This window comes from Macrobrachium nipponense, chromosome 2 (assembly GCF_015104395.2).
Source record: "Macrobrachium nipponense isolate FS-2020 chromosome 2, ASM1510439v2, whole genome shotgun sequence".
Classification (NCBI taxonomy): Eukaryota; Metazoa; Arthropoda; class Malacostraca; order Decapoda; family Palaemonidae; genus Macrobrachium; species Macrobrachium nipponense.
In genome coordinates, this window is record NC_087201.1 from 61,242,616 (window position 1) to 61,256,227 (window position 13,612).

General features: G+C 40.3%; 1 protein-coding gene across 1 annotated transcript in view; it reads left to right on the forward strand.

Moving 5' to 3' along the window:
• Positions 1–13,612, forward strand: part of LOC135221193 (putative pre-mRNA-splicing factor ATP-dependent RNA helicase PRP1) — a 171,045-nt gene that overhangs the window by 131,828 nt on the left and 25,605 nt on the right. The window contains exons 7-8 of the mRNA XM_064259015.1: positions 8,833–8,961; positions 9,693–9,815. Coding sequence (XP_064115085.1) covers positions 8,833–8,961; positions 9,693–9,815 — 252 coding nt within the window. The remainder of the gene's footprint in view (positions 1–8,832; positions 8,962–9,692; positions 9,816–13,612) is intronic.

A 13,612-nucleotide genomic window follows, 5' to 3' on the forward strand; every position in this document is an offset into this window, starting at 1 on the left:
GGCTCACTGCTTGAAAAGTATTTTCAAGGTATTTGAAGTTTTTAGTTTCCTTGACTGGGTGATAGGAGCTCTCGCCCGCAAGATTAAAGAATGCCCTGATCTTTCTGATGTGTTTTCTTTGGACTGGCTGGGAGTCCTGTCATGCATACATAGGGGAGTCAGGGACAACTTCTGGAACTGGCTTCCCTGTACATGACGGTGATTTTAAGGGCATTACTCCCTTACAGAAGTCAGCTCTTTTGCTTTCGTCCCTGGACAGACAACATCTGTTCCCACAAGATATTGTTCTGGGGTTTTTGTCGGATCTCCAGAAGAAGAGTACAGGAGGCTCTCAGTTAGCGGCAGTATAGTAATATGGAATTTACTATACAGTAGTACTGTACATTACACTATAGTATTATAAATACTGTAAAGAGATAAAAAGCCAAGCTTTAATCCTTTGGGTGTCTTGAGTATGTAAAGATATATAAGGTTTTGTATACAGTGCTACAGGGTAGCTGTAGTGCTTCAAGTTACGTATAATTTGTCTTACGATAATCCAATTTTATGAGAGACCAAATTACAATAGCCTAACTTTATCCCGTCTTCTAGTTACATAAGTTCAAAAACAGCAAAAGAGAATAATGAAAGTATGGTTTTAACATCTACTTATTGAGTAAACTTTTACAGCCATGAACAACTGAATGAGAAACAACTTTTTTTTTTTTTTTTTTAGGTACAGCAGAATTGGATACCACCATCCATTTGGCATGTATTTCCAATCCATCCGTAAAACCCTTATAGTAACACTATTACCTGGTAGTTTTTTTTTTAAATAAATGACGTTATGTAGAATAGGACTGAGACATCTTAATGTAATAACTTTATTCGCTATAGATCAAAGTTCAATCGGGAAATATGCTGTTAAATTTAAACCTAGTCATAACTGAAGCTGAGAAAACTGTTCAATTTGCTAGTGACCATTATCATGCATCGGCAACAAGGATAAAATCCAGTAAACAAATGCCATCGTAGATTAAATTGAGATAAAATAATTTTAATCAAAACCACTGTGGTTGAAAGAACACATTTTACTGTTGGTTTCACGCCAATATAAGATAAATAACATGAAGTTCGTATTACGATAATATAAAGGAAAATTGCGAACGGAGTCACATAATTTTTTTTTTACTCAATAAACATGCCACCAACGTAATCTGTTAACAAAAAAAATTAGCTCACAATCACTATGAGATATATTCAAGTCATATTTCCATGTAAAAACACGTCGTATTAGGAAAAATAACCTTGTCTCATATAAATCAAGTATCTAGATATTCGTTTATGCTAACTAGAAGCAAGAAAATTTGCTCAGAATAGCATTAAATATGGCTAAACAAACTATTCGCCATCAGCTGATTTCCAAACCAAAACATTGGCCGCTCTGCGGAATACTGGCTTAGTTTTACCATAGTATTTTATAATACAATAATATGAGAATACGTACAATATTATTGGATACAATTAAGTAATATATAACTTTTTAAAAGATTTATGGAAAAGATACATATTTACTTTTTCTTCTGTGCTTATCTTAATCATCGTCACTACCGTAGCAACGGCATCTCGAGCTCGTACGGGCATACCTCAATTTTTTGCTCGAGTAACAAAGCAAAATATCGACAGTTGGACAGTTATATTTTGTACTTCTATCCCATGGAAAAACAATCAAATTGCAGTGTTGCAAAATCGAATGTATTCGTGAGTTTTGTCTTTAAAATCAATTTATGCAACAATTGTAAATATAATTTATTATAAAAGTGTGATTCAGTGATAAAAATCAAAATTTTATTATTCGGGCACGACTGAACAACCTATTGTCTACATCGTGTGAAGGGCTGTTACAAAGACTTCAAATGGACATGTGTACTGCCACTGTCTCATATTTATATAAAAAAATAAAAAAAATACGGTGTAATACATTTTTCATACACATTTTAAACATAAATGCATGAAAACTTATAACAAAAAGCTGAAGTTTCATTAACAAAATGAGTTATAATTAGCTCCCAAATTAATAAAATATAATCATGTGAATTCTTTGTAAATGCAGTTTTTGGAACAGCGGCGGACAAGAACAAACATAAAAAAACATCCTCTGATAACGTGGAGGGCAGTTACAAAAGCTGCCTTGATTTGTATCATATTTATGTACAAAAATAAAGATAACCCTATACGTAATATATTTTCATACATTTTAAACATAAAATCATGAATAATTATAAAATCGACACATCGATCACTAAATTTGTACTTTTTTTAGCTTGATATTTTCGGAAGAGCGGCAGGCGGCAACTCACAAGAACGAACACGAAAAAATCTCTTTGATAATGTGAAGGGCAGTTTCAAAAGCTGCCTTTGTATCATATTTCGGTGCAGAAATAAAAATACCCTACACTAATACATTTTCATACACATTTTAAACATAAAAGCATGAACATTAATAAATCGACACATCCATAGCTATATTTGCACTTATTAGCTCTATATTTTTGGCATAGAACAGTGTCAGAGGCATATATTTTACCCTAATACCTATGTAATAACTCTCAATAAAATTTTTTAATATCATTTGCATAACCTTTATGGTCTGAACGGTATTTTTACAAATGTATGTACTCGTTAGACATAATAAATGGTGCTAGCGGCACTGTTAACCAACAATTGTGCCGTAAAAATACCTTAAAATACCTTGTTTTTTAATGAATATTTTTGACGACAGCTGTAAAACTGATTCGCCGCTAAGGTATTGTGCCGTTAACCGCAGGCCTCCTGTACACAGGACTTTCACATGCAGTCATCTAGACATCCCAAAATAGTATCGTCTACTCCAACTAAGACTATGTCTCCACTTCAGACATGTCCCTTTTGTGGCAGCTGCCAAAGATCCTTTTCCAAGCCTTAATTGGGAGGCAGGTTCATCTCCAGAGCAATCAAGAAGTCATCCTCAAAGTCCATAGGACGTAAGTGATTTGCATGTCCTCTGAACTCCAGTAGGGGCCAGGCCACCATTTGTGAACTCTCCAGTGCCCTTAGTGGCCTACTACAAAGGCTCAGAGAAGGCTTTAGCCCTCTCAAAAGAGGTTTTATGTCTCATAGAAAAGACGCCAATAGAAGTGTCAGGGGGCTGGAGGCCTGTCCTAGACAAAAGTGGGTTGAATGTCTTCATTTAGAAGACAAAATTCAAGATGGAGACAAACCAGTCTGTTCTGTCGTCCATTTGCCAGAGAAAATAGATGACATCCATAGCTATCCAGGACGTATATTTCCACATTCCAATTCACCAGGAATCAAGGAAATTCCTAAGGTTTGTCTATGGGAACAAAGTCTTTCAATTCTGTGCAATGCATTTTGGTCTGTCAACAGTGCTGCAAGTCTTCACGAGACTTCTTGCTCCTGTAGCAAAAGGGCTGCATCTGATGTGAGTAAGTATCCCCATATTTGGACAATTGGATTTTACGAGCCTAATCAAAGTTGAAATTTTCAGAGGACCTTCAAAAAACTCTTCAGTTATCCCAAGAACTGGGCATAATGATAAATCCTACTCAACAGATTCTGTATTTGAGAATGTTTTTGGTTTTTTCCATCCCAGAATAGAGTAGAGTTGTGTTTGGGGACAGTCATCAAATTTCTCCACTTAAATCACTGCTCCACGAACGCTTGGATGAGTCTGCTAGGAACATTATCATCGATAGAGCAATTCGTTCATCTTGGCAGATTGCCTCTGAGACCTCTCAAGTTTTATTTAAGAGCCAGCTGGAACAGAAAGGTAGCAGATTGCATCTGAGACCTCGCCAGTTTTATTTAAGAGCCAACTGGGACAGAAAGGTATTCCCAGACTCAATCATTTTTCTACTGACTCCAGAAATAAAGTCAGACTTTAGTTGGTGGAAGGTAGAACGCAGACTTTTGGAGGGAAAATCTCTCTTACCACTGAATCTCATCCTAGAATTCTATTTATATGCTTCAAATCTAGATTGGGAATAGTCCTTGGGGACAGCGAAGTTGCGGGGAAATGATCTCAGGAAGAGGAGAGTTGGCATCTAAATGTCAGAGTTGAAGGCTGTTCACCTTGGTCTTCAACATTTCACAAAGGAAGTAGAAGGCAAAGTCGTAACAATTCATTCAGACCATATGACTGCTCTCTCGTACATAATAAATCAAGGGGAACTCATTCATTTGGCTTTTACAAGACTGAAAAAGATCTCATGCTGTGGGCAGATCTAAATCATACCACACTGTTGACAAGATTCATTCAGGGATAACTCAATGTTCTGGCAGACGAATTGGGCTGTTAGAAACAAGTTTTACCAGTGGAGTGGACTCAGGATTACCAAGTTTGTCTAGACCTCTGGAAGTTTTGGGGAACCTCTATCTTAGACCTGTTCTCTACATCAAGAAACAATAGACTTCTGCAGTTCTGTTCCTCGGTCCCAGATCCCCTAGCATAGGCAGCAGACATTACAAGATTTGTCGGGAAAACATCTGTATGCTTTTCCTCCTCTGACCTTGGTCAGGCAAGTAATCACAAATTCCCCGAACACCAAAGTCTCTCCATGATTTTGATAGCCCCTTTTTGCCAACAAAGGAATGGTTTCCAGACCTGATGGAACTTCTGGCGGATTTTTCAAGGCTTCCTCCACAAAAGACTAGTCTGCTCAAACAACCCCACTTCTGGCAGTTCCATCAAGGGTTGTCTTCTCTGGCCCTGACCAGGTTCTTATGATCAGGAAACTCCTGCACAAGAAATGATTTTCAAAATCAGCTTCACAAGTTTGCCAATTGCTGACGAAATTCCTCTGAAAGATTATATATGCAATGAAAACAGGGTATTGTTTTCTCAGACATCTGTCAATGAGAGAGCAGACTTTGCTATTTTTGAAGAATGTGAAAGTTTTGGCCACATCCACTATCAAAGGCTGTAGAGCCATGTTGAACTCAGTTTTTTGTCACAGAAGAAAAGATTTATCCTCCAACCAGGATTTGTTGGACTTATGAAGTCCTTTGATACAACTAGACAGAAGGAAGTGACAATAGTTCTCTGGAATTTAGATATCGTGTTAAAATGGTTGTCAGGTTCACATTTTGAACCATTACATGCTCTCTCTCTAAGAGACCTTACTAGAAAACCCTTTTTTCACACTAAACAAAAAGGAAGGTTTTTCAGGAGGGAATGCAGTATGCTCTTTTTCTCTAGGCTTCTTAGCCAAAAACAAGTTAATCTCTAATCCTTGGCCCCACTTTCATGAGTAGGAGCTTGTCGGAAATTTTATGCCAAAACAACCAAGGAGAGTATTATGATCCATGAGTGCTTGAAAATTTTACCATAACAGGACAGCAAAGATATGGGGCCCCTTTGTCATCATTATGGTGTTCTGTTCGGAATCCCACACAACCTTCAGAGTCCCCTGGTATTCTTCCTCAGGGATTTAATCTCAGAAGCCCATTCCTTTCGATGGCTGGGTGGTGTTGGGGGAGGCAGTATAGGAAGCATTCCTTCCTTCCTTTCTTCACCTTGAATTGTGGTGTTGGATTTTATATACTGGGGAGTACCCTCCAGTTATTTTTGGTTGGGTAGTGGTGTATTTTTTCATTTTGGCAGCATTAGGTGACGTTAACTTGTTCTGTTGCTTTCTTGTTATGTATGGTGCCCTAGGCAAGGGCAACTTGTTGTCCTTGTCAGCAGTTTGCTGAAACTTCATTTGATGTTTCTCAAAAGTTAGATGTGAGTCAAAAGTTTCATCTAGAATAGTTAAGCTTCAAGCTCATTCAGCAAAGTTGCATCCACCTAAAGGGGAGGATGGGTTGGTAAATCTGTACAAGATCTATTAATCAATAGTGTTTTCGTTTTACTGGGGTTCAGCCTCATACCCCACAGACTACATTACACCATTCCCTAATCCGGTCCATGTCCTGGTTGAGGCTGAGGGCAGCTTCATTTTTCATAAGTGGGGACTTGCTGCACCCACGAGTGTTGCATCATCAACATACTGAACAATCTTGTTTTTCAGGCCAACAGACATACCACTTGTACACACTAAATATAACATTGGACGAAGAACACGGCCCTCTGGAACCCAGACACAATAGGTCTTGGTTCACTAAAGATCCCATCCACAGCAACTCGATGCTGCTTACCTGTAAGAAAATATATAAGTAATTTCAGAATATATTCACCTACTCCAAGATTCTGAGGCTTATAAATGAGTGCCTCGTTATACACTAAATCAAAAGCATCCTGATTTAAGTTCTACTAGTATCTCAGGTATGCAAAATTTTCTGTCACAGTGATCAAAGGATACCACTTTACATTGCTTTCAGTTCTGCATCATGCTGACTGGAGTATCACTCACAATTTTAAGTTTGAAGAGGTTTTCAGTCTTTTGTGCTGGAAATTTTATCTTCCTATCATGATTTACGATGAAATTTAGACGTATTCCTTCAGATTTTAATGTAACCTCAGTTGAGCCTTTTGATAAGGCATCACTAAGAGCTTAGAAGACATTTTTCTTTTAGCTCTTGGCTACGGCAAAGTATTAGTGAGTTTTAAGTCCTTCATGTATGTGGTCTTCGTTCCAGAGGCAACCTATCTTCTTTCATTGCTTAGAGAAAAGGTAAATACGTAAGTGAAAGCTCTTCTCAGATTTGTGACAGTGCCTAATTTACTTTATTTCAGTGTAGGTGTCAGTGTTTTCTAGTTGTTTTTATTTTGGTGCTGCGCCCAGAGCAGGGCAGGTTTCTGTCATACTTTGATAGCCATAGGAGCATTTCCCCATGCAGGAGGCTACACATGCTCTATTATTGGCACCTTATGGTCCCAATAACAGAAACTCGCCCCATTATGGCACCATAAATTGCCGATTTTATGGGGCTAGACAAGTGTCATAAAGCCAGATCACCATTAACCGAGTCCACAGATAATTGGGGACTGCCTGTATTGCCTTTAGGGAATGGTACTGTATATTTACACTCGACAAGAAAAGTGAAGATACAGTTTTCATTAGCTTTTGTTCATCGAATTTCCCATTTGTTTTTACTGAAAAGACATATCGCTAAATTTACTCTAGAATATGAAAATACACTGCAAATTATATCATATAAGTTAACTGCACAACAAAACTGTTCAGATACTTAAAAACACGATATATGTCTGAAGTAATTGGAATTTCTCTGATGGATTCGTTCATAGAGATCTGGTTGATAGAATGTGAGAATATGAATTTCTGATTGTAGTACTATGTATCATGACAACAATATTTGCTCGTATTCCTTCATGAACGGGGATATTATTGCACATCGTAAGTGGTGAATGGAATTATTTTAGTTTCTACAAACTCATGTTTGTATTCCAAAGTGATTAAAGTTAGCTGACGTCAATGGCAGTCAATGTTGTGACGGCTAAGGTAGGTTGAGCAAATCTAGTTGCATCCGCAGGAGCGTTTTCTATGATGTGAGGAGGAGCCCTAGAACTTTCGAGCGGGAATTTACAATCTGAATGTTACGGCAGCTGTCGAATGAAATCAAGATTAGGGTATGAATTTCTCTTGAGAATTAACTTGAATATTATGATCCTTCAAATTTTATCTAGCATAGTGCAGCATGATATTGGCAGTCATATCACCCTGTTTCCCATGTATCTGTGCACTGGTTCACCGTTCTTTCTTCTGCCTTTCCCTCGTCACAAGTCCGTCACCAATACTATAATTTCTCTCTCTCTCTCTCTCTCTCTCTCTCTCTCTCTCTCTCTCTCTCTCTCTCTGTCTCTCTCTCTCTCTCTTCTCTCTATACTTCTAAAAATATACTTTAGAAAATGGTATATACCCACTCAATCTCCCAAATAAAATATACTGAAATTAAGTAGTTATAAATAGGCCTAAGCTTTCACGTAAGCAGATTTCTCTCTCTCTCTCTCTCTCTCTCTCTCTCTCTCTCTCTCTCTCTCTCTCTCTCTCTCTCTCTAGACAGGCCTATGCTCTCTCTCTCTCCACTTTTGAAACATTTGAAAAAATATTATCACTTAATCTCTCAAAGTAAATATAATGAATTAAGTATCTCTATCGATAGGCACATGCTTGCACGCTCTCTCTCTCTATCGTCATAATATTTCATTCTTTACTATATTGTTCCTCACGATTTCCACAAGTACTGCCCAAATTTTAAAACACTTTCTCTCATTGTTTAAGATCCGCCTTCAATTATGTATAAATTTTACATCAGTTTAGTGTCAAACATTATTTATAAATAAGGTTTCACAGTAGGTTTTAAAAAAGGATGATTGATATTCTACCCTGAACTGACGTTACCAAACCAACATTATCGAATAATATAGAGCCAGTTTCTACATTCAAGTATAAATGATTATAGGACCTCTACAGAATCTTTATGGTGTAAAGTTAATGGAAATCTAGAAAGCAACAAACACTATGATTTTGAAGCTCTGCTTCCTTTCTAGAGTTGCCAGGTGTGGCATTATTGAACAATATATGTCCGAAGATTTAAAAAACTGTATCTTAACTTTCCTTGCTGAGTGTGCACTGAGCAATCAAAGTGCTACCAGCAAAATTTGGTTTTAGGCTGCTGTTACTTGGAAAACTATAGCAATGTAACTACTGGGTAAGTTTATACAAAACCTCATTATGAAAATGTAATTTTTCAGAAAAAAGATAAATGTTAATGGGTTCTTTAGAAGCCAACTTTAACAGGATTATTAGTTTATGATCCCTTAGTATATGCCACATCTTTATTGTGTTTGACTGTATTTTGAATATAACATGATAATTATGTTTTTTCTAGGTAATTTGACAGAACTTGGGGCAATTATGGCAGAATTTCCTCTTGATCCACAGTTAGCCAAAATGGTGATAGCGTCGTGTGACTTCAACTGTTCAAATGAGATCCTGTCTGTAACTGCTATGCTTTCAGGTTAGTTACTAAAAGGTAAACAAGATTAATCGAGTATTTTGTAAAGGAGAAGAATAAGTTATGTATTTGCAGAAGTACTACCTCTTCTTGATAAAACATATTTTGCATAAAAAAAAAAAAAAAAAAACTCTTGACAAGAAAAATTTCATTTTTGCTTTAGAGTTCCTTTCATTTGTTACAATTAAATTTTTAAAGAATAATTTTAGTGCTTGGTCTTGACAGTAGCTCTCAACCAATTTCCTTAATGTCACTTAAGCAAATTATACGACAGTTATTTGATCTTGGTGGATTTGTTCTTCGGTGATTTCTGTGGAATTGCATGACTTCAACACGGGATAAGAAGTTATGTCGTAATAAGCCGCACTTTATTAGAACCACATCATCCATCGTAAAGGTAATATTTCATCGAAAAGGCTGTAGACATTTTAAAGAAAAGTGAAGTAGAAGTGCTTTATCCTTGACAAGCACCAAGAATCACACAGTTTTGGTGAAGAAACACGGAATGTTTTGGGCTCCGTAGAATTGTTTGTATGGAGTTACATTGGAGATTGTGGTTCTAATATGGTGTAGCTCCCCTAGGTGGCTGATGTAAAGTGTTGAGCAAGTCAGGAGGGGCGCTGCCCTTCGCCTTGTGAGGAGGGTGAGGCTTAATGTTTGGGCCGTACCCTCCCTCTCCTGCCGTTATGTGCGGCTTTGGTGGGGCCGGGTCGGTTTCCCAATTCTCGCTACAGTACCCCAGTGCTTTGTTCGCCCAAATGAGGCCAAGAAAGCAGCAGATGAGGCCAAGATGAGATTCGCGCACATTGATGGTGATCACCTTACATTACTCAACGTCTACCATGCCTTCAAGCAGAGTGAGTATATAGTATTGTTGTCATTAATAGTAATATATTCTGTTTTAAGTAAATATTGAAATTTCCCTATTAGGTGTCATTCTAGTACCTGTTTTTTGGTGTGCAGAGGCTTGCAATAATTAGGGAGCTTGGTTTCTTTATCTTTTAAGACTTGTGTTGATAGTAGATGTATGTGATTTGAGCAGGTAGTATGTAATGATAGTAGTGCATTTGTTTTATCCCAGGTATTGCAGTAAGTGTTGTTCTCATAGTTTTATTAAGCTGTGAAAGATAAGTTTTGTTCATACACGAAACAAACCTTCGGTCTTAACATTAGGATTTAACTAGCGCCAAGCTGGAAACCGGTAGAATTAAAAATTACACTTGTGAGATCCAGGGACTAATGGCATCTATACCAGGTCACGGGCATGTATACCCAGAATGCCCACGGCTACCTGTGACCCATCAGTTATTTTCCTACCGCCTTTAAGATAAGACGTGTTACTGTCTATCTCATTTAAAGCCGGTTTTTCAGTTTGCCCGTTCTTTATCCATTTCATTATTTTTTATTTTTCATCCTTTTCTTTCTCCAAGTGTGATCAGTGTGTGGTAAGAGTGTATACGTGGTATGATGGAGAATTTTGCCTCAACATCGGATCGTCTACCGCTTCGAAGAGGAGACAAAGGAAATGCCCAGGAGTCAGTGGCTTCCCTTGTCTAGGTTCCTAACCTCGGTGTCGACGGATCCTCATCCAACGTGTAGTAGGTGCAGGGAAAAACGTATGTACGGTTACTAATCCGTGTTCTGTTTGTCGCGGTTGGTCGGTGGAACAGTGGAAGAAGTTCTATGGGAAAAGCCAATACAAAAGAAAGGGGTGACGCCATCTTTGGATGACCAAACCTTACCGGCTTCTTTTGTATCGGTAATAAACCAGGCTGCTCCATATCTCCACCTGCTTTTGAATTGTCTCATACCCCTTCGGTTTCTCCTAGCGGTTCTGTATCGAAACGTCGGGAGGGGCCTTGGGTAATTTTATGAATAATTTGCACTCCTCTTCTTCCCAGCAAGTAGAGGGGGAGATCCGCCATCTTTGTTCCAGGCTCCTGCTACGCAAGCGCATAGGTTAGATGGTACGTGGTCAGCGCTAGGCCTACCAGGCGTACCAACCTTGGATGGTCTGCTTGCGCATTATATGACGTCACGGTTCCAGCAGGGTCCGGCAGCGCTGAATGTTCCTCATCCCCCGGGCTTGCAATTTATGGGAATTAATGCCGCTGCTTCACCATCCCACTCAGTATTTACAGCGATGCAGAACGTGGGAGGTAATTTGGCAGCAAACGTGCGGTTACCAGCAGAAACCTCTCAGTCTCTCCCTACGAGAGGGATGACGTCACAACATACGTCACACTCTGAGATGGCAGGCGTGATGACGTCACAGACCGATTCTCGGCCTTTTTCGCGGTTCTCCCAGACGCTAATACGCCTTCTGATCCGTCATGCAAACTGTAATGCAGAAGTTACAGGATATAGGAGGAGAAGGAATGAATAAGAGAGGCAAAAAGAAAGTGTGATTCGCCTTCTTCGTCTTCTTCCTCTAGTTTCGGCGTCATCGCTAAGTCCGATAACGTCACGGCGAGCGCCAGTCAAGCGTTGGAGGAGGATTCGGGGAGTTCCTAGCGATCCTCGGGCCAAGAGGAGAAGAATCAATTCTTCCTCTTCTCGGACGAAGACTGTCTTTTCCAAGTCAGCAAGAAGGTCGGAAAATCAGTGGCTATTAAGCACAAGGTTTTGCCAGACGAAGCCGTTCGCAAGAGTCCGAACAAGCGAGAGAGGTGACGGCCGGCGAGCTAGCGGCCGAGGCGGAGTTGCCAGTTCGGATCGCAAAAACTGCGATACCTCTGGTAAAATCGACGTTGGCGGCGAAAGGTTGCAGCAGAGGATGGAATGCAGGTCCCAGTTTCGCCCGTAAGGCCGTTCAAAATACGTACGAAGGACGATAAGGCTCCTATTAAAAGTACGAAAAATAGAGAGTTGGCAACCTCGGCGGATACGTTCCGTGGAAGGCAGTGTCCGTCTGGATAGAAGGCCAGAGGCCGGGCTCGCCGACGCTCGAAAACGATGCCAATGCTAATAAAGACGAACTTACCTCTGTCTTAAGGGAGCCTTCATCTTGGAGATCTAGACGAGATTCTCGCTCTAGATCCGTGAGCAGAGAAAGAGTGAGACGTTCTCGTTCCCCTTGGCTGACTATCTGGGATCGAGCCAACAGCGCCAGCAAAGATCAAAGAGGCCGCCGTCCGTAGCAGGCGGCCGTGGAATTCCGGGCCGTCTGTCAGAAGATAGAGGCGAGACAACATCTCTCGTGACGGAGAGGTGGTACACTAGAGCCGGAGGAAGGAGAAAACCAAGAGTTTCGGCTCGTATGCAGAGGTTATTGATTTGATTCGTCAATTCAATAGCCTTTCGGAGAAGACAGAAACACCGGCCAGTATGCTTCTCCTGGAATTGACATGGCGTTTGGACTAAAGAGGGATACCAAGGTGTCGTATGAATTGCCTTGTTCGAGTCATGCGGAATCGGTCTTGCAACACGTAAAGCAAAGATTGCAGGGAGGGATAATTCCTTAAGATCTAATGATCATTTAAATTTATTCCCCCTCCAATGATAAAGCAAAGGAAATATTATACGACCCGAAGTCCCTTTGCTGTCTAGACAAATGAACCCTAATGTTGTAAGGTTAAGGCCTGGATTAACCTTGGATCAGGTTAAAATGGAGTGCCCCTCGATGACGTACCAAGAGGCTGCCACGTTAGAAGCAACAGCTTCTTCTGTCTTTCAGGCTGCGTCCTGGTTAGGACTTGGTCAACAGCAGTGGGCGAAAATTGCATCCTCGGAAGCAACAAGGAAAAGTAGTGGATGAACCATTGTTCATTAGATTACTACAGTCAGGGTCAAGGCGATTGCGTACCTGACAAACGTAAGTGCCAATGTTTGGGCAAATATCCTGCTAATGAGGAAGAGATGCAGCATTGGCTAGACTAAGCCGCAATGTGGATTTGGATTCCCTGTTAGCAATGAGGAATGGGGATATCTTGGAATCGCAACTACTGTTGCCAGAGGTCATACTGGAAGAAGCGATAGATAGAAGAAGGATGGACACTAACGATAGTTGGTGCAACAGGCAGTTTAGGAAACCTCTAACAGTCAAACTATTCCTTTGGAGGGAAGACAACAGCAGTGTCTCGAAAGAAACCAGTGAGACATAGCATCCCTAATAGAGGTCCACAAGACCTCTTCCCCAAAGAGGACGAACGATCGGCCCTTTCACAATAGAAACAACAGAGGAAGGGGCAATAGAGGAAGGGGGAGAGGCTCAAGAAGATAGGATGGGCGCCTCCCATCACTCGGCCACACCAGTGGGGGGTTGCCTGGCAAATCACTGGAAGGTGTGGCAGGAAACTAGGGCAGAGCAGTGGGTGGTGGATGTTCTCAGGATCGGGTATTTTGATTCCGTTCGAGGTAACCCCGCCCCTGACAGATCAACCATTACCCCCACGTCACTTAGTATGCCCACAAATCTCAGAAGGCCACTATTCTGCAGGACGAAGTGAAGAAGATGATGGAAAAAGGAGCTGTGCAACAAGTATGCAGTCCGACAAAGGCTTTTACAGCAGGATTTTCCTGGTACCCAAAGCCAACGGGGAGAGGAAGACAGTAATAGACCTGTCAACGCTGAATCTGTTTATAAGGAAAACCAGTTTCAAGATGGAAACTCCGAAAATGGTTCTACAAGCAGTCAGAATCGGAGACTTTATGC